Source organism: Cydia fagiglandana, chromosome 17 (genome assembly GCF_963556715.1).
Source record: "Cydia fagiglandana chromosome 17, ilCydFagi1.1, whole genome shotgun sequence".
NCBI classification, from domain to species: Eukaryota; Metazoa; Arthropoda; class Insecta; order Lepidoptera; family Tortricidae; genus Cydia; species Cydia fagiglandana.
The window spans coordinates 7,080,788-7,102,418 of NC_085948.1; the positions used below are offsets into that span (position 1 = coordinate 7,080,788).

Sequence of the window (21,631 nt, forward strand, 5' to 3'; positions counted from 1 at the left end):
TACATACTTGTTAGAACGTGATATAAAGAGTGATCATCATATGCAATAAAATGCTAATGTTTATGTATGAAGACAAATATGTGTTCTAATCAGCCGGCCTAGCCAAGGTGACAATCGCTATCGCTTCGACAACGAAATGCTTTGTGTCTCTCTATCACTCTTTCATATTAGTGTGACTGTGACAGTTGCGTTTCGATCGCTACGAAGCGTAAGCGATTGGCATGTTGGCTACGCGGCCTGACTGTAATAAAAATAATCGTTAGCAGTATTAAAATGCGTACGTATGACTCAAGGTGCAACGATTTAGTGAAAAGATCGTATTTTTTCTTACGTCGCATTAAAAAATACGTGCATCTTCAAGTCACAATATTATAATTTATGTATAAGAATAACATAACCTGACCTAACATAATGCAACGTGCAATCAATTTATTTTCTTTCTCTTTGATAATAGGTACAGTCATCAGAAATAGTATCTTACACAACTAGGCCCGAAAAATATATGACGCGCTCTTATTGCGCTCCAAATAAGTACGTGTCACATATTTTTGCGGCCCTAGTTGTGTAAGATACTATTGCTGATTGCTGACTGTACCTAAAAATCTTTTATCTTTTTTTTATCTTTATCTATATATTTCGTTTTTTTTATTCACCCAAATCTACTAACTAGGCTGAAAGTGTCATAATTTTGATTCATATTTACTTAATCTGTACCTAGTAGGTAAATTAATATCTCCCTTGTTGAATTTTAGAACTTTACTTCACTCGTGATTTAAACTATGAGACATCTGTCATAATAATAGAGCGATGTAACTAAGTACCTAATTAATTTTTAATTTTATTTTTACTCAGCCGTCATATTTACGTAAACTTTTCCATTTCCGGTTTCCAACTAACGAGCACATAACCCGCCGTTGCGTCATCGAGTTAACCACTCGGCTAAGTGACGTACACGCCTATTTCTAGTGCACTAACTCGTTTTAAATAGAGTCACCTATTATTTTGAGAGTTGCTGAATTCTTTCGTTTATATCACGACTATAGGCACGGAAATAATCTACGCTCGGTTGTGGAATTCCGTTTTATCGGTTACTTGTTTCATTTCAAACGGTGACATTTAAAAAATGAAATAATTTTGATATTTACTTACCTATATTTTAAAACTTAACAAGTACCTAGCCTTACCACCGTTCATTGTCAGTGTAAAAATTGACATATTCGCTAACGTCTGCGTAACGTACTTTATATACATCTCACTCGCGCTAATGTACGAGCGAGATGCGTAGAAAGTAAGTTACGTACACGCTAACGAATATATATATCAGCGTTAAACTTGTAGTAAGGCTAAAGGATTCATTGTAGTAAAATTTTAGTTAACTTTATGGGTTTGAAATAGTCCATTAAAATATCGGAACCCACACTAAAATCTAACGCAACGATAAAGTCATGTTCAAATGTTCGTTAGCAACTGATTTGCTTTTATATAAATTTTCTCTATATGTAGCAATGTTAGAAGCAATTGACGAACTTCAAGAAGTCATTGCAATGTAGAATACGTCAATGTAGTATTTTTTTCCGAACTTCTAATTTATAGTATCCCGAGGACTGTTTAAAAACTGCAATGTAATTTGTCTAAATTGCTGTCTATTATGCTATCTCATTTGTTTAACGGCTTGGATGTGCCTTGGCCTGACCTATCATTCGGTAACTGAAAGCGAAAGCCGATTCATTTGTAACACTCGTAACCGGCCGGCTGGACTGAAGCGAACTATATTTAATTCTCAAAACACTACGGACGTCAGCCCTCAGTTGTTAGAGACACGCGACTACTGGTGTACGTTAACCGTGAATAATTTTGGACGTATTGATTCAGAACGACAATGTACTGTAAGAAAATGACGTAATTTGCAGCGCATGTGCGTTTGTTAATATCAAGATTGAAGTTCAAGAGCGATTTAGGAAAATTATCAAAATGGGGCTATACTGTAAGTAGAAATTCAAATATACTAGTTGAAAAGTTTCAAGTAAATGAAACCGATATTGATGATTTTCCTTTTTTTGATAGTGTCAGAAGTATTAATGAATCCGAAGGGCAGTTTGAGAAGCAAGCTAGAAGAGATATTTAAACTCATGCTCATGCTGTGGTGTCGACAGTGTGAAGTCAATAAACTAGTCGCCGCTGAACCGTCTGGTAATATCGATATTGATTATTTTTCACGTCTTACTAACTAAATTAACTAGTAAAATTAGTGCTCTATAGGATCCTTTCTGTGCAATAATCTTAGTTTATATATTTGTTCCACCACTTGTATAGGTAAACCAGAACTTTGGGAGTATTGTCAAGAGGGCGCTCGTTTTGAATTTTATATAGCAACAATTTGTATAGTGGGGACAATGGAAATTGGCAGATGATTTTTGTTTTATTCCGACAACTTTAATAAGTGCGAATCGGGCTTATTTTTCCTCACGATAACTAGCAAAGTGGCTATAGTTGCTTTTCGCGGATCACTAATATTATTGTCATCGAACATAAGTTTGAAACTTACCCGTCAATTCAGATGCTAATTTCGTTATGTTTTCTAATGGAAGAAATTCCTCTCCCGCACGTTTTTTTTCCAATTAATAACTATATACACTATTTACAACTTTTTTCTCTGTAAAATCTAAAACTTTCGGCATGATTATTGCAGTCTAATAATAATTCACACGAAACTAGACAAAGCAATGTTTACATTGTCAATATTGACAACTATCATAGAGGGTAGATGTTGTCTATTATTAAAATTGTTGCCATTGCTAGAAATTAGTACCAACAAATTTCCGTAACATGGTGCACCCTCAATAGATCCTGGTTCACCTATATCCGTGTAGGTTTTATTTAACGGATTCCTTTAACGCTGTATTCTAGATTCGCCTAATATCTACTTCTAAAATTCGGCTTTCTTAAACCCCTAATGCATACTTACCTATTTTAACTTCCGTAAGTGAAAACCGAAATAAGGTTGGATCCTTATTTCGGTTTCGGTATCCAGAAAACGAGGATATTCCACAAATAATCCGGGAAAGTAACGGATTCATGAGTACCACATTTCTCATTCTGTGGTACCACCAAAGATTAAAGATTGATTGTATTAGATAGGTATGTAAAATCGAATTGCTTCGTGCTTCGAATTAAACAGTTAATGTGGATGGTGATGAACGGCTCCTGACAATATGCGGCAACTTGGCTTGTAACAAAAGTTGAGGTTTAACAATTTTTAACCGCTCGGTACAGGTACAGCTCCATCTTTTAGGTACAGCTATCAAACTCGGGGGTACCATTTTTTTTATACTTTATACATCTTTTACAATCAATACAACTTTGCTATAGATAAAAACTTAATGCATACTTCTTTTACATCCCGTGAAAGTAAAAACCGACACAAGAACGCGAAAGCTCCAAATCCGATAGAACGAGGATGTTACAAATCAGGAACATAATAAATAATGGATACTTACGTCTTACTAACACTGCCTGATGATTTCCGTGAAATCCCTTATATACAAAAGAAAAGGACGACCCCTTCCGAAATAAACTTGTCAATTATAAACAAGACAGTGTCAGTGTCACCCTCTGATAAGGGTTTTGCGGCTACATGTCGGCAGGAATGTGTGAAAGCTTTATCCGTTTTATAATTAGCGATTCTTATACTAAATACTCGTGCTGTTCATATCAATAATAAATACCTTCTCTTACAAAAAAATACGAGTTTATAGTTAGGTATATTTACCTACTTGAATGGGAACCTTAGTCATCAATAACAATTATAATTCGTTTAAACTTATGTCAATCAATACTTTGAGAAGTGATTGAAAGTCTTAATTTGGGTGTCAATATTATTTTAAGTTATTTTTTAAAAAACTTATTTCAATTTCTACCAATAACTATAAAATAAATAGGCTGTCCAGTCCTTGTGTGCTCCTTCAATAGAATAATTATTTAAAATCAACGTCAATTAGGTCTTTCCAAATGATATTATTTCCTTTTTTACCCTGTGGTCTGAATGGCCAATACCCTCGCGTTTGAAACCTCGCGAGCTGTCTCTGGAAGCATTTCAGAGTTAGGTTATATCAGTTAAAAATACTTGGCATATTTCCTTAAATTTTAAAGAGAAATAAAAAATCCTTATTTGTATTAAATTTTTTAAATCAATTAACTAAATAATAATTAATACCTATCATGGTAACAGGTAGTGTATGTTTGGTGTGATAGTAAGGTATCTTCCGGCGGATCGTTATCGTCGTTCGGATCGTTAAAAAGTTTAACGTTTTGTTTAAGAAAGTCTTAATTTCGCTTATCCTGTAACTTAACAAATTACGTCTAAGCCGCATAACAAATAGTATGAATGAAACAAAGAGGCATGATTGACAATTTGGTGTTTTGCCAAATCATTTAGCAGAAAGTATTGTACACAAATATTTGGACTGATGTATCCGCGCGAAATGCGAGTGAAAACTGTGTCATGGTCACCTTTCTTGAAGTTTATTGCCGTCTATATGTAACCGCACTATTTCGATAATCGGATAAATAATAGGTCAGTTGTTCAAGTCATGCCCTTGATTTAGATCCTAAATATAAAATTGAAGTCTGCAAATTCTAATTTTGTTTGCAACTCTTGAATATGGATTGAATTGCTTAAATGTTGCTATAATTTGTGATAGGCAATAAGTTATTTACGATGCTTTGAGCGTTAAATTTATATGTTAGCGTTATGAATTAATAAACGCGGTTATTACAATTTATTCAAAGCCCTAGAAAACGATTAAGACCGCTTTGTGGGTTTGCAATTTGTAAAAGTTTTTTTACTAATAATTATAAGTTAGGTACGTTTTTTTATTAATAATTATAAGTTAGGTAGGTACCTTAACATAATACATACATACATAAACGTAAATTTTACCTCCTGGTTACACTTTAGACACTTTAGTTACACGTGTTTTGAATGGCATTTTATCTTTGCAAATATTTTACAAGGACATGTCTCCGGAATTTAGATTTGAAACTATTTATAATAGGTAGCTACTATCTTCTGGAATGTACCTAGTTGCTTTAGATCCGTTCGTTCTTTTTTAAGTTTCTCATCAACAAGGAATCACCTGATAGTTTATAGGTACCTACATTCAATTTGAACATAAATTATTGGCCTATTCTGTAAATAAAACTTTAACAATGATTGTTAAGTCGAAATTTGATTACCTATACGCACCTATACATGCATACTGCATACCTATATGTACCTATGATGAGTTGACCCCGCCGCAGTTTAGTTGCAATAAATAGTCATAAGAGTATGGACCTGTTTTAATTTCTTCTAACACCTTCACTCCAAAATGAACCTTAACGCCTAAACATTATGGTCCATCGACCACGGATATCATTTACGGTGACCTATTGCGCGGAGTGAATTTTATGTAATTTGGAGTTAAATATGGACAAATCAGTGCAAAAAAGTGGACAATATAACGGATTAAAATGTGTTTTAGTGAATTAAAGTGAAAAGAACGATATAGACTGGTAAATTTAGGATTTACAAACAAATATTTCTACAACCGTTATTGTACGAACTAAATTGAACTGAGTGATTTGGCATGTTTCAAAAGACAGTGGAATAGTGTATTTATACATAAACAGCGGCAAAATAAGATAGCAGTGAACATTACGTACTTATATGCAGCGCGTACTTACCTACGGACTTATGCGCTTACCTACACGGTAAAAAGTGAGTGCCGCGTTGGAACATTCTAGAACTTGGTGATTTGGTATTTAATTTGGTGATATCGTAGTAGTGAAATTACACAATGGAGCAGATAGAAAAACGTATACTACTTCAGAAAGATACTTATGAAAAGATAGAAAAGGCTTATAGCAACTACAAAAAGTCGCCTAAGGAGAGGATAACTATTGGATATGTACAAGGAAGAATGGATACGTTAGATACTTATTGGAAGGAATTTAAGACAGTTCACGAGAAAATACTTTTATCGATTTCCATAGAAGACAGACAATTACTTCCGTACTTCTCCGAGGATATGTTTGACCAGTTTGAGGAGTTGTTTTATACATACAAAGGAGAGTTGAGGACGGTGTTATTGAAGCTTAGTTCTGAAACCGCCAAGGTGGACACGTCCAAACAAACTGTGAGTAACACAAGTACATCCAATAGTGAAGTCCGTTTACCTAGAATTTCCATACCGACGTTTAATGGGAATTATACAGAGTGGCAATCATTTCACGACCTTTTTGTGGCATTAATTCATAACAACTCGTCATTAGAAAACGTACAGAAATTACACTACCTGAAAAGTAGTCTGACGGGCGATGCTGAAGTATTATTGCGGCAGTTTTCTATCACCGGAGAAAATTATACCGAGGCATGGGCGATTCTGAAAAAGAGATATAACAACAAGAGATATATAGCGAATACAGTTTTTAAGAAGTTTTTTGGACAACGAGCGTTATCTCAAGAATCGGCCTCCGCTATTAAACAGCTGTTAGATACCACTGTAGAATGTATGAACGCGCTGAAGAATTTGGGTTTGCCTACCGATCAGTGGGATGCAATCGTCACGTTTGTCGTCATATCTAAGCTAGATGTCAGCAGTCATAAACAATGGGAAGAGACAATTAGTGAAGATAGTAGCGATGACTTGCCTGGATTTGAAAGACTAAAGCAGTTCTTGGAAACACGGTTTCGCACATTAGAGATGGTAGAACCTGCAAATAGAAGTTACAAACAACCACCGAGTGTTAAACCGAAGTCATTTCACACAACGGCTAGCAACGACGATCTGCAATGCACCTTCTGCAAAGAAAAGCACTACATACATCATTGTAAGCAGTTTAGCAAGCTACCTATTGAAGAGAGATACAGCTACGTTCAAGGCAACAACTTGTGCTTTAATTGTCTCATACCTAATCACACCGTGTTTAAATGCAAACAACGCACGACATGTCAAATCTGCAAGAGAAAACACCACTCCTTATTACATAGAGAGAAGAAGACAGCAAGTGAAGACAAACAGGTTACAACTGCAACGAAAGAGGATCCGCCTGCACACACAAACGAAGAAAAGTTTGTCACCAAGGTCACAGCGCATGTGGCAAGCGGAGAACAGCCTGGTGAGAATATATGGTTAGCCACAGCACTGGTAGACGTCACATCGAGTTCAGGTCAGTCACACGTCTTCCGTGCTCTCATTGATCCAGGTTCAGAGGTGTCACTAGTTACATCAAGAGTCGTCGATTTATTAGGTTTAAAGAAAAACGAGATCAGCGGCGTCATGTTTGGTGTTGGTGAAGGTAATCGCACATCTCTTAAGCACTTAGTAGATTTACAGATTACGTCTAGATATGATACAAATTTCTCATTTGATGTAAACAATGCATATGTGTTGAAGTCTATAACGCGTTTGTTACCTGAAAGGGAAATTAGAGGTTATACTTGGCCACAGCTTAAGGATATACAACTGGCTGACCCCACCTTCAACGTACCAGGTAGGATAGATATTTTACTTAGTGCGAAAATGTATGCTAAGATAATGGACAATGGTTTGATTAGGGGGCCAGGCGACGTAATCGCGCAGCACACCCGTCTCGGGTGGATCTTGTCAGGTGATATTGAGGTAAATTCAAGCAGGTCTCATAATGTCAGGAGTTTTCACATCACAAGACAGGTCGAGGAAGATAACAATCTACTAAGAAAATTCTGGGAATTGGAAACAGAACTTTACACAACCAAGAAAGCTTGGTCTAAGGAGGAAGAAAGTTGTGAAGAAATCTACAAAAATACAACGGTAAGAGATGAAACAGGAAGGTATGAAGTGCATCTGCCCCTGAAACAAACTAAAGAAGAAACAATAAAGCTTTGTGGTGAAACAAAGCAGCAAGCAATTACTAGGTTCCAACAAATAGAAAGAAAGTTCCAGAGAAATGGCAAACTGAAAGAAGAATACACAAAGGTCATCAATGAATATTTGAATTTAGGGCATATGAAGAAGGTAAAGAAGGAAGATGAAAGGGAAGCTATTTACCTAGCCCACCACCCTGTAATTCGTGAGGATAAGGACACTACAAAGGTAAGGATAGTATACGATGCGTCATCGAAGGGTTCCAACGGTAGATCCTTAAATGACAGCATGCTAGTGGGGCCTACCTTGCAACCTGATCTACGCAGCCTTATCATTCGCTGGAGATGTCACAAAATCTGTGTGGTAGGCGATATAGTCAAGATGTATCGTCAAGTAAAAATGACAAACAACCATACCGATTTACAGCGGATAGTGTGGCGAGATGAAGTTTCTGGCATCTTGGAAAGTTATCAGCTGTTAACAGTCACTTTTGGGACCGCTGCGGCACCTTGGTTAGCAGTACGAACGCTACTTCAACTCGCTGACGATGAATCTGAAAGGTATCCACGAGGCGCAGCAGTGGTTAAGGACTCCTTTTACATGGACGACTTGATGACTGGCCATGAAGATTTATCTGAAATGAAAGTAATATGTAATGAAGTTAATAAGTTACTAAAAGCAGGGGGCTTTCACATGCAAAAATGGTCAAGCAACTCTGAGGAGTTGTTAAAGTACTTACAAGAGGTTAGTGACAGTAAAGAAACAGTGAACAGTCTAGAAATAAAGCTAGATAAGGTAATAAAGATTCTTGGACTTACCTGGGACAGGAACGAAGACACCTTTAAAATTACTGTGAACTTACCGGAACTCAGGAATCCTGTAACAAAAAGGTTAGTATTATCAGATGTGGCGAGTCTCTTCGATCCCTTAGGATGGCTAGCTCCAGTCGTCATAACAGCGAAGGTCATGATACAGAAATTATGGCTTTGCAACCATGGATGGGATGAAGAACTGCCCGCAGAAATAGTTAACGAATGGGTTACTTACCGAGATGATCTGAACGAGCTGCAAATGATAGGAATCCCACGGTGGATGAAAATCACAGCAGGCTGTAAGGATATACAACTGCATGGGTTCGCTGACGCATCATCAGTGGCATACGCCGCAGTAGCTTATGTGAGAGTCGTTGATCAGGATGATGAAGTCCATATTACAATGATAGCAGCGAAAACAAAGGTGGCGCCACTGAAGCAGTTGAGTATCCCGAAATTAGAACTGTGCGCCGCAGTCTTGATTGCAAAGCTATTGCATGAGCTCTCAAACTTACTGAAGATACCGATGGAGAAGACATATGCCTGGACAGATTCGATGGTGGTCCTAGCCTGGTTACAGTCTCAGCCAAGCCGATGGCAAGTTTTTGTGGGCAACAGAGTCTCAGAAATTATACAAATAATCGATAATGATAGATGGCGACATGTTCAGTCAAGAGACAACCCTGCCGATCTTGCCTCTAGGGGAATCAGAGCAAGAGAAATAGTAGATAATGGACTATGGTGGACTGGACCAGAGTGGCTGAAAGACAAAGATACCGAGTTCACTAGAGTTGACATTAAACCAACAAGTTTAGAAATGAAGAAGACGTTTCACATTAACCTAGGTGACACTCCTATCTGGGAAAGGTTCTCATCCTTGACAAAGTTGAAGAGAGTACTAGCTCAATGCCGAAGATTTATAAACTGGAAAAATAAGACAAGTCGAGAAGATTATTTGACAGCAGCTGAAATGGAAGAAATAGAAATGAGATGTATAAGATACTACCAATATTCGATATATGAAGATGAAATTAAAGACCTGAAAAAGAATGGTAAAATTAAGGCAAAGAGTTCTTTAATCACGCTGACTCCATACTTAGATGAACGTGGTCTGTTGAGGGTCGGTGGCCGCCTTAACAACTCTTCCATAGCAGAAGAAGCAAAACACCCTATCATCATTCCCAGCAAGCAACATATCACAAAACTGCTGATCAAAGAAGCGCATGTCAGAACATTGCACGGAGACATACTGGCTATGATGACATACATTCGAAGCAAATATTGGATTATTAGTCTAAAGGCAGCTGTCAGACAAGTTACCCACAGTTGCAGGACATGTATTGTGGAAAAGGCTAAAACTCAACAGCAACTGATGGGTCAGTTGCCCGCCCCGAGGGTTACACCTCATCGTGCGTTCCTTAACAGTGGAGTAGACTACGCAGGACCTGTGCAGTTGAGGACGTCGAAGGGTCGCGGTCACACGTCGACAAAGGGATATATTTGTCTTTTCATCTGCATGTCCACCCGAGCGATACATTTGGAGGCTGTGACGGACCTCACAGCACAAGCTTTCATGGCAGCTTTCCGTAGATTTGTTGCCAGAAGAGGCCGCTGCTTGCATCTTTGGAGCGACAACGGGACTAATTTTGTAAAGGCCGACAAAGAGCTGGTCCTTCGAACCGGCTAGAGCCGGTTAGAGCTTAGAGCCATGTTCGCAAAGAGCAACTCAAGTGTAGCTAAGGAAATAGCGGAACTTTTAGCCAATGATGGCACAACCTGGCATTTTATTCCCCCGAAGGCTCCCAACTTTGGTGGACTTTGGGAAGCTGGCGTACGCTCGGTAAAAAGGCATCTAAATCGTGTTAATGGCACCACAAAGCTGACTTACGAAGAGATGGCGACTCAACTGGCTCAAATTGAGTCTTGTTGTAATTCAAGGCCTTTGTCACATTTAGATGAAACGTTAGACACCTTAAATCCACTTACACCTGGTCATTTTTTGATCGGAGAACCGGTAACTAGCGTTCCGGATATAAACTATGAAAATAGAAATGTTAACATGCTGACCAGATGGCAGCTTATACAAAAACAGACGCAAGATTTTTGGAGAAGATGGAAAGCGGAATACCTAAACACCTTACAGCAACGGTACAAGTGGCAGGATACAGTTAATCCGCCAACTGTTGGAGATATCGTTGTAATCAAGGAGGATGACATGCCGCCGGCAAAGTGGCTATTGGGAAAGATAACAACATTACATCCAGGACCTGATCAGCTGGTGCGAGTAGTTACGGTGCAGTGTAAAGGAAACAACCTTCTGAAAAGACCCTTGTCAAAATTGGTACTCTTGCCAAAGCACCCCGATAATTAGGATATAGTGTCCGCTTACCATTACTTTAGTATAGGCCGTATACTTGTGTTTCACCATCGAGATGGACAAACCTGAGTATAAAAGGGTGGGCGGTCAGTCTTTTAAAATATACCTAATTAAAGTCTAAAATAAATACCTACTTACTTACCAGGTAAAACCTCTAATCAACTCAATCAGACATCATTAGATAATCGCTTTCCCGTTGTTTATGTCAATACATATGCATACTATACTTAGATACTTACCTGGACGTAACTAGTAAACGTTAGGATGATTTAGATAGTTATTTAACAAATAAACCACTCCGGTATTAATTCGCCAACATTAAACATTATACAAAAAGAGACCTTATCGTGTTAGCATAAGAATCATACTCGAGTGTGTTCATTAGATAGTTCTAAAATCTAAGATGTAACGATTTTCTATGTTCGTACTTAAACTAAGCATTGTTTACTAAAGACATTATTTGTTTAGCTAACATCAAGTACCTAAAACAATCTATACAGTCCATTTCAATTGAATCTAATCAAATTACGTTAGCAAACAAGATGTTTTTTTGTAAAATAAAATTATTTTATAGTTAAAAATAAGTACGTAAAAATATGTTACAATGTCTTACCTACATGTTACATTCTAATATGTGAGATTACATTACAAATAGCTATTAAGCAATCATTTTCATCTATTTGTAATCTATTTGCCTTAATTATTTTGTTAAACTGCTCAATTTACATTATTTAGAAACGAGACGATGTAACTAGATAACATGAACTATGGAAAATTACACTTTAGTTCTATGAATGTAAGATTCAAAGTAGTTCGCTTATTGTTGATAACATATGTACGTATATCTCTCAAAGGTAAACGAGCAGCTGGGTGATGGGATTTTGTTTATTTCTTTAACATTATTATTGGTTAATAGTTGGTATACATTTGTGGGTAGGTACCTAGCTTGACTAGTTATGTAGCACGTAATTAGCACCAAGTTAACTTGTTTGTGAAATTATAATATTCTCTAAGGCCCGACCATAGATAGATATTGTGTTTCTTACGAATAAAATGTACCTACATATTTAGTATAAATAATTAGCGCCGATAGTGTAGTTTAAGTTTGTTCCTACCTATTGTACTGAGTAAAGACTTATATTTTTTATAATGATTTAGTTTCACAGTTTGCAGGGCTGTTATTTGTTAACTTAACGCTTAATGTAAACTTAATCGACTTTAGATTTTTGCCTTACGTAACTTATGTTTTTCGGTTAAAGTTTACAATGTACCTAGTGTTATTTTGTGGTTTTAGGTTAACGAATGTTTTGTTATTCATTCTAGAGCTTAGTTTAAAAACTGTTGTTTTTGGTAGGCGGTATGTTAAGTCGAAATTTGATTACCTATACGCACCTATACATGCATACTGCATACCTATATGTACCTATGATGAGTTGACCCCGCCGCAGTTTAGTTGCAATAAATAGTCATAAGAGTATGGACCTGTTTTAATTTCTTCTAACACCTTCACTCCAAAATGAACCTTAACGCCTAAACAATGATTTAGAATTTCTTTGTTTCGTGTCTTCTTGTGAGTGACAAAAATGGTTGTAAATTATTTGGCATTACAATCGTACCTAATCAAGATCGGTGCTGAACCAACGTTCTAAAATACCTGTCATTTTACATCAAAATTATTTCAACGTCATTTTACAGAAAGCGACAAAACAGTCGTCGTCCGCCGTGGCAATGAGGAGTTCGGCTTCCGGATCCACGGGAGCAAGCCAGTCGTCGTGTCAGCGATCGAACCCGACACGCCCGCCGAGACCTCCGGCCTCGAGGTCGGCGATATCGTCATAGCTGTTAACGGTGAGTATCAACCTGCTTTCAATATGTTTCGGTTTAGCAACCATGGGAGAAAGCCAGTCGTGTCAGCGATCGAACCCGACACGCCCGCCGAGACCAGAGGCCTCGAGGTCGGCGATATCGTCAAAGCTGTTATCAATTTATCAACCCGAATGTTGCTGAGTATCTACCAGCCGTCATGACCTTATGCTTTTGCCAATCACTGGAGCAAGCCAATCGTGTCTCTGATCGAATTCGCACGCTCTCCGACCTCGATGTCCCAAACTTAACATTGAACCGAGATACAAAGCCTAGTATTTATGGTACTTCCTTGTATATGTAGAGCTTTTAGCATATATGTAGAGTACACGTATCTACCTCTTAAAATCTTAAAGAACTAACAGATCATTATCTTTTTTTCAGGTATCAATGTATTAGACAAAACACATTCAGAAGTAGTAAAAATAGCGCACTCCGGTTCAGAAATACTTGAATTAGAGGTAAGAAAAGATTTGTATTTTATTTATAGGATCACTGCCCGATTCGAAAATTAAGATACGTCTATTAATAGATCTAGAAACGATATGGATTAGATGTGTCATGTGTCAAAAGTGACGCATTTGTTTGAAGAAACGTCATATTTGACAGTGACATTGATATATTCATATCGTTTCTAGATCTATTAATTGACGTAACTTAAAGTTCGAATTCGGCCGTCCCTTAAAACTTATCATGTTCAAATAATGTAGGTATGGAAATTTTGGCATGCACGCAGCATTTTTCTTATAATCTTTAATATTATATAAATCCTATCGCAATAATTATTTGTTCTGCCAGTTGATATTATGACAGATAAACTTATCGATTAAGTACATTTCCAATAATATAAGTACATTAACGTAAGTGCGCTTTTAACTTTCCAGGTAGCACGAACATGTGAAGTGGTAGCTTCCTTAGCCCACGAGAGCGGCCCAGCAGCCCTTTATTCTGGCTATTTATGGAGAGCAGCCCCCCTCAGGCCGCACCACCCGCCGCGGTGGACCAGACGGTGGTTCGTCCTGAAGAGGGACAATTGCCTGTATTATTATAAGACAGATTCGGTAAGTCTCTCTCTAGAATCTCTGTTAAATATGGTCAATCAAGAATCTCACGAGAGCGGCCCAGCAGCGCTTTATTCTGGCTATTTATGGAGAGCAGCCCCTCTGAGGCCGCACCACCCGCCGCGGTGGAACAGACGGTGGTTCGTCCTGAAGAGGGACAATTGCCTGTATTATTATAAGACGGATTCGGAAAGTCTCTCTCTCTCAAGAATCTCTGTTAAATATGGTCAATCAAGAATCTCACGAGAGCGGCCCAGCAGCGCTTTATTCTGGCTATTTATGGAGAGCAGCCCCCCTCAGGCCGCACCACCCGCCGCGGTGGACCAGACGGTGGTTCGTCCTAAAGAGGGACAATTGCCTGTATTATTATAAGACGGATTCGGTAAGTCTCTCTCTCTCTCAAGAATCTCTGTTAAATATGGTCAATCAAGAATCTCACGAGAGCGGCCCAGCCCTTTATTCTGGCTATTTATGGAGAGCAGCCCCCTTGAGGCCGCATCACCCGCCGCGGAATGCCCGCCCGAACAGCCCGTGGAATGCTTCTCTAGAATCTCTGTTAAATATGGTCAATCAAGGATCTCACGACAGCGGCCCGGTTATGCTCTACCAAGGCTAGTTGTAGCAAACTGACTTTTGAGGCCGGACCACCCGCTGCTGTGTATAAAGGGGCCCACTGATTAATAGTACCCCGGACGGTATCGGCCTGTCAGTTGCTCGGAACTGTCAAAATTTTGTTCTAACTGACAGGCCTTCCTACTGTTTTAGTACCGTCCAGCGGATTGTTAATCAGTGGGCCCCTTTAGATGGTGATTCGTCCTGCCCGTATTATTTATAGGAGGGATTTGATAAAAATCTAGTTCCCAATTATCTTGAATTTTACGAGCGCGGCCCTCGGTAAATTTTGGCTGGCTACAGTGGACATATACTCTGAGATAACACCACTATTTTTACTAGATGGCGCTGTACTTGTACCTATATAGGTATTATAGGTACCTGACTAACATTTAATTAAATAAATCTACTTTTATCGCTATTTATAACTTCGAAACGTAACTTTGGACTTGCTTGACCGCTGTCACAGACATTCAACTGCAATAAAATTTAAAAAGGCGGCGATGTATGGAAGTTAAAAGTACTCATTTATTTTTCTTAGAACTACGATCTTATCTGATTGAATCCACTACCTACAAATCAATCCAACCTTTCCTTCACTTGTCTTAATATTTTCTAGAGTATTCACCCCGTCGGAGCGCTCATGTTAGTAAACTACCAACTGACTGAAGAAGACGCGGGCAGACCGCACGGCTTCCGACTGCAGCGCGGCGGCGGCAACCGCTTGCAACTAGCTGCTGATAGTGCCGAGGCTGCCGCTAGATGGCGCGCTGTTTTGGCACATGCTATTGATACTAGTAATCAGGTAAAACAGTAAAAAGGCACTATAAGATATATGTATGTATGTAGATTAAAATTAAGCTTAAATATCAATAAATAAGGGCTAAAATGTTTATTATTTTGTGACGCTCAGCGACTCCATTTAGCGTGGAGCTTTTAGGAAAAGCTTCGGTTAGTCTCCGGTCTGACGACGGGCGGTGGCCTGCGTTAGTAAATATTTTAAGCTAGTGTCGCGAGATGGCGTGGACTTATGTAGCTTTATAGTTACTACAATTTTCATTACACTTCGGTGTATTTATCATGCTAAATTAAATTATGCAGTGTACCTAAGTAAATATGAATACCTACTACACAATTTTAGTGGAATTTCGTATCTTCAATACAGCACGCACTTAGTGAATGACAATGAAATGTCTCTGCTTATCAAGATAAGTAAATAAAGATACTCAAATACAAAGATTACTTAAATGGCATAAAAATTGACTTTTAAATATATGCTTACTTACTTTTTATACTTTTAAATTGTACCTAATATTTTTGCTTTTATTTAATGATTACATTATCGAGCTACTTCTCCTTTCGTTGACTGATAAAGAACGCTTTTTGGCATTTAATATTGGTGCAATTATGTTTAAAAAATAAAATAACCTCTTTTATATTAAATAACCGTAAAATTTAATGTCCCCAAGGCTAGACATGGTTATTTTTTAGCATATATTTTGTCATGCATTTTTTTAATTGAATAGGTAACTATTACTTATCCTTTCTATCAAACAAAGGCCAGTTGCAACGACCATAGTCAACAGAGAGATCAACGTCATGCAGCAGAGATCTATGGAACTTCCCATGCAATAACATTTTGAGATCGCTTTAACGGTGACAGACGGTTTCGTGCAACCGACCCTAAGAGCTCATATAGACGATGCGAGAACTCGCATGCGAGTTTCCTCACATTGCGGGTTTAGATAGGTTGGTTGAATTGGACGTAACCAACAGGCCGCAATGTAACTAAAATCGCATGCGAGTTCGCGCGCCGTCTAAATCAGCCCTAACACCAATACCAACATATTTTTTTGTTCCCCAGCGTGACGGTTGGCTCGAAGTAACGATGAGGAACATGAAGCTACCTCCATCCTCAATACCCCGACCGGACTGCTTCGGTTACCTGATGAAGCTGGGATCCAAGTGGAAGTCGTGGGCCAAACGTTACTGCGTGCTGAAGGATGCCTGCCTTTATTTCTATAGCGAGGGCAACAGTAAAAACGCATTTGGTAAGTACCGTTACCGTTAACTGACTGCGCCTGCCAGCAGCTGCAAGGATGCAAAGTTGTTGGTGACACGAGAGCTTCGAGCTTGCTCAAATACGTCGGTCAGAGGGTCTCAAAAATCTCCGTCAAGATTTACCCGTTCCGACCTAGGACGTGTATCTGGGCTTACTCGTGAACTCCTTCCATCGTCTGCCGCCCCGGAATGCTCAACTGACCTTCCTGTCCTACTTTCTTCCTCAATACCCCGACCGGACTGCTTCGGTTACCTTATGAAGCTGGGTTCCAAGTAGAAGTCGTGGGCCAAACGCTACTGCGTGCTGAAGGATGCCTGCCTTTATTTCTATAGCGAAGGGAACAGTAAAAATGCATTTGGTAAGTACCGTTACCGTTAACTGACTGCGCCTGCCAGCAGCTGCAAGGATGCAAAGTTGTTGGTGACACGAGAGCTTCTAGCTTGCTCAAATACGATGGTCAGAGGCGGCTTGTCAATAACCTCCGTCAAGATTTACCCGTTCCGACCTAGGACGTGTATCCGGGCTCACTTGTGAACTTTTTCCATCGTCTGCCGCCCCGGAATGCTCAACTGATTCTCCTGCCCTACTTTCTTCCTCAATACCCCGACCGGACTGCTTCGGTTACCTTATGAAGCTGGGCTCCAAGTGGAAGTCGTGGGCCAAACGCTACTGCGTGCTGAAGGATGCCTGCCTTTATTTCTATAGCGAGGGCAACAGTAAGAATGCATTTGGTAAGATTATTAAAAAAATCCACTTTCTTATTTGAGAAAGTTTGAATGAATGATTGATGCATTTATTGGAAAATTTCTGTGAATCACGAGCTCTTTCCATCCGAACCGAAAACGTGTCCAAACACGTGTCCAAATTTTTGGAACACTTTTTCATATTTTAAGGTCATTGTGGCTAATTCCGTCATAGGGCCTATTCCGTCCACGAGCGTAGGTATATTTCTTTGATTTTCAATTGTAAGATAAAAAACCATTTGCTTTTGATTGCTGAAACTTTTAAGCAATCGCTGTTTTGTCGACGAAATTGTCAATGTTGTTCGTTATTCGAGAAAAATGCTAGTGGACAGAGTAATCCCTATGACGGAATTAGCCACATTGACATTACTTATTTTAGAAACGTTCATTTTTGTTACCGTGGATAAAGTAAATAGGAATAACTTTAAGACAGGTAATTTTTTGGTTCACAGAAAATTTAACATTTAAAGAAATAACTACGTCCTAGCATATTTTTTAGAACAGTTTTGCAAGTAAAATATGCCCTCTCACGTGTGTTAAATTAATTATTTAGTATCCCAGTATCGGAATGTCTACAACGCGAAAGATTCAGAACTCAAGTATTTCGAATATGCGACCTCAGCCTTTCTTTTTTTGGAAAATGTCTTAAGCATACAGGTAAAATTCGTAATTAAATGTACGTTAAATTCTTTTAAGCAAAATTCTATAGAGGTTTCTTTTGGCTCAGGATGACATATTTAGTATCCCAAGTCTTCGGAATGTCGATAACGCAAAAGATTCTGCGCTAGACGCGCTGAGTTTTACCATTGCTCACCGAACAAAGGTGAGTCGAACACTAAGTAGCAGCGTAATTTAAAAATACGCTAAGTATAGGAATCACGTTTCATGATGATTTCATTAGGTAAGTACTTAGACCCAATCGAAAAAATAAAACTTTGGGAAAGTATTAGTTGCTTACTCTAAAACCAAAACAAAATGGAAAAAAATATTGTTCAGTATCTGAACATAAAAACAATGTCCATAAATTGTACCTTCTCAAATAATTTACGCTTTGATAATAATATAACATCCAACTTACATTCTATATAAAAACATGTAGGTACAGTCGCCATCAGATATATCGGAGCGGCTAAGGTGTTCACAATATCTGAACACGCGCTCTAACGCCCTGATAATAGAAGCGTGTTCAGATATTTGTGAGCGCCTTGGACGCTCCGATATATCTGATGGCGACTGTACCGTATTTAGGTATGAAACGATTTTATAACATATTTATTAGGTAATAAGACTCTACAGTTGCATTTCTAATATATAAATAAAATAAATATAGAGTCATAGTGGCAGTTCCCTGTAAGTCCAGTAACACTCAAGTGATACCTAAATATGTATGCCTGATTGGTAAACACTAGATTAAGCCGGTTCATCAAACCGATCGACTTGAAAAGCCATTAGAATAGCACCCCTTTGAAACACGCGACCGCCTGAGCCCAGCCTCTGGCGATGGTAATCAGACCCCAGTCCTCATTAATACGCAAACTGCAATAAAAACAAGTTTTACAATCGATAAAAGATTTGACTGTCGTTTTGAGAACAGCCTGTAGGAAACACTTATTTATCATAATGATAGGGGATCCTAAGAGTACTTTAAATCAAGTTATAAAATGTGTACCCATTACCGAAGGGTGTCAAGTTCCGGCGGTTCCGCGGCCGGCTCCCTGACACTACGGGGTTGCGAACTGCATCGCAGCCATAGTTGTGTTTTTAGTTTTAAGATATATTTTGTATTAATATGTATACTAGTTTTAAGGTATTTATCTATGGGCCAATAGTTGCCTGAAAATAAATGTTTTCATTCATTCATTCATTCATTAAGTTGAAAAGAAAAAGTTAAATTATTAAAATGTCATTCTATGGAACTTGCTAACTATGTAAACAAAGCTCGCCATATTGAAATTGTCTCTGAACTTAATGATGATATCAATATGGCGGTTTGTTTACATAGTTCCAAAGAATGACACTTTAATTAATGGTTCTATTTAGTAGAGCTAAATGTGAAAAAAATATTTAGTAGCTTCAATCGGTGCTATAACATACCTATCCACTTTTCTATAAGTAGTCATCTACATATACTAATGATCTACAGCTTGTATGGTAACGTGGGTACATAATGTGGGTCACTTACCGCACCATGAACCACGATTTCATATCGTATTTGACTAATTTTACTATTTTCATGACCGTTATCTCATGCAAGGAAATATCTAAATGTAAAAATAAATACACTAAATAAATAAATGAATGAATAAATAAATAAATAAATAGTAAATACTTAATTACTAAAACATCTACCTAAATATTTTTATTGTTCTATTTCTTTATATCGAGTGGCTTCAGATATGATAATGAACTCAATTTACTTTAGAGTATCGACTCGAAAGTCTATTTCACGTCAAATTCACACCTCTAGTTTTTAAATCGCCTTAAAATCTTGACAATGGTAATTAATAGACACTTTTTCTTTCCAGGTATGGCATGTCTCCACGGTTACAGAGTTCAGACCTGCGCACCAGGAGGCAAGAAATACGCCTTCGAAGTCATGCCTACCGAGCCGAAACAGCGGCACTTCTATTTCCACACAGAATCCGAAATGGATAGGAAACGGTTGGTTTGAAACGCTTTTATCGTGTAAGAGATTAGATTTCAGTGTTGTGTTAAAGACAAGTAAGTGGATCGTAAAAATTTGGGCGTGTAGATTACTGTAATCGTAAAATTAACTCGATCTCTATAGCATAATGCTAGAGTTGGACCAACACTCTACCAAATCATAGTTACATAGTTTAATTGGACTCTACAGTAAAATATTCACAACTCTAAGAGCAATTTCTTCTTCTTCTTCTTTTATTCTTTATTTCAGCGCTATCAAATATAAACAAATCAATAATCATGACCGCCCATCGTGCGATTTGAGGTGTGATGTTTTGTTTTCGAACGTATTTGTATCTGAATTATGAAAAATAAAAATTAAACAGTTTATAATCCCTAATTTTACTAAGTTCTGTGTTTTTTAAAACAATTATTTTTAAATAATTATTTAAAAATATCCGATTTTCTATTTCAGATGGATGGCGGCTCTGGAGTATTCTATAGACAGATGGATGAAAGCTGGTTGACGACAATGTCTCGCTTTAGAGGACTCCTACATATTCTTTATATTCTAGACTCAATTATAATTTTTTTTATTAATTTTATTTTCTATTATTTTTCACCCTATTTCCTGATTCCTTTTTTTTTTTCATAATTATGTGAAACATATGCGGTTGCAATTTTCAGACCTTAATTTTAAATCAAAATATTTTTTGATAATTTTTGGAATCCTACTAAAGAGATAATTGAATTATACTAAAACCGTAAAAAATCTGCTACTTTAACTGGACATTTTGTTGTTCTAATACTCTGTTTAAAGCTACCTTTTGGAATTAATCACTGATTAGAGTGGTTAGAAGATTTAGAGGTCCCCTTATATTTGGACTTAAAACTAATAAAACTTTAGGAAAATTGTTTAACAACTTTGTAACAATATTAGCATAATCATTGTTATTTGTAACAAATTCATCGAACATTATTAATTAATCCAGCAAAAAGAGCTTTAAAATACGAGTATTGAATTTCGGAAAATTGGAAGCCAAATCAAAACATTACAACAGCCTTCGAATAGAATGCGATATAGCATGTTTCAAAATGAAATGTGTTTACTACACTAGATAGAACTGATAGAAGTGTATAAGGTGTGGAGAGGCTAAACCGAATAATATGGATTGACATTTTTACGTAACGTAACTAATAACATTTGACTTAAATAACACAGCAGAAAACATCGAAACGAAAGGGGGGGACATTGAACGAAATAACAAATAAAACGCACTATCTTAAGATGCGTATACATACGGTATGCACTTATTGTATTGGTGAGTGCGAAAAGTATCTAAAGTAAATATGTATAGAGTAAACAATTGAATTCATTTAAAACGGCTTCAAAATGAAGCTCGTGTACTAAATGGTCAAAATTATAACTAGAAACACATATAAATGTAAGTATAATATATTAATCACAGAATTAGCTTATAAATGAAAGAAAAGAAGCTAAATATATTGTAAATACCGCTTCTAGAAGGCTTATAAAAATTTATAACCGTATCAAAAATGATGCTATTATTG

General features: G+C 37.6%; 2 protein-coding genes across 2 annotated transcripts in view; both read left to right on the forward strand.

The window, feature by feature from the left end:
• The window catches only part of LOC134672402 (serine-rich adhesin for platelets), a 346,211-nt gene extending 325,552 nt beyond the window's left edge, over nt 1-20,659 (forward strand). Inside the window, exons 31-37 of the mRNA XM_063530285.1 lie at nt 12,771-12,923; nt 13,323-13,399; nt 13,823-13,999; nt 15,231-15,416; nt 16,476-16,662; nt 19,942-20,077; nt 20,535-20,659. Coding sequence (XP_063386355.1) covers nt 12,771-12,923; nt 13,323-13,399; nt 13,823-13,999; nt 15,231-15,416; nt 16,476-16,662; nt 19,942-20,077; nt 20,535-20,586 — 968 coding nt within the window. The 3' untranslated portion in view covers nt 20,587-20,659. The remainder of the gene's footprint in view (nt 1-12,770; nt 12,924-13,322; nt 13,400-13,822; nt 14,000-15,230; nt 15,417-16,475; nt 16,663-19,941; nt 20,078-20,534) is intronic.
• On the forward strand, nt 5,227-7,569 carry LOC134672390 (uncharacterized). Its single transcript, XM_063530268.1, has 2 exons — nt 5,227-7,412; nt 7,474-7,569. Exons 1-2 carry the CDS (start codon nt 5,838-5,840, stop codon nt 7,540-7,542), a joined length of 1,644 nt encoding a protein of 547 aa, XP_063386338.1. The 5' UTR covers nt 5,227-5,837; the 3' UTR covers nt 7,543-7,569.
• Nucleotides 20,660-21,631: the final 972 nt, after the last annotated feature.

Coding starts and splice junctions, on each gene's coding strand:
- LOC134672390 (XM_063530268.1), top strand. CDS start 5,838: ATGGAGCAGATAGAAAAACGTATACTACTTCAGAAAGATACTTATGAA. Junction 7,413..7,473: donor ATACAAATTTCTCATTTGAT/GTAAACAATGCA, acceptor GGGAAATTAGAG/GTTATACTTGGCCACAGCTT.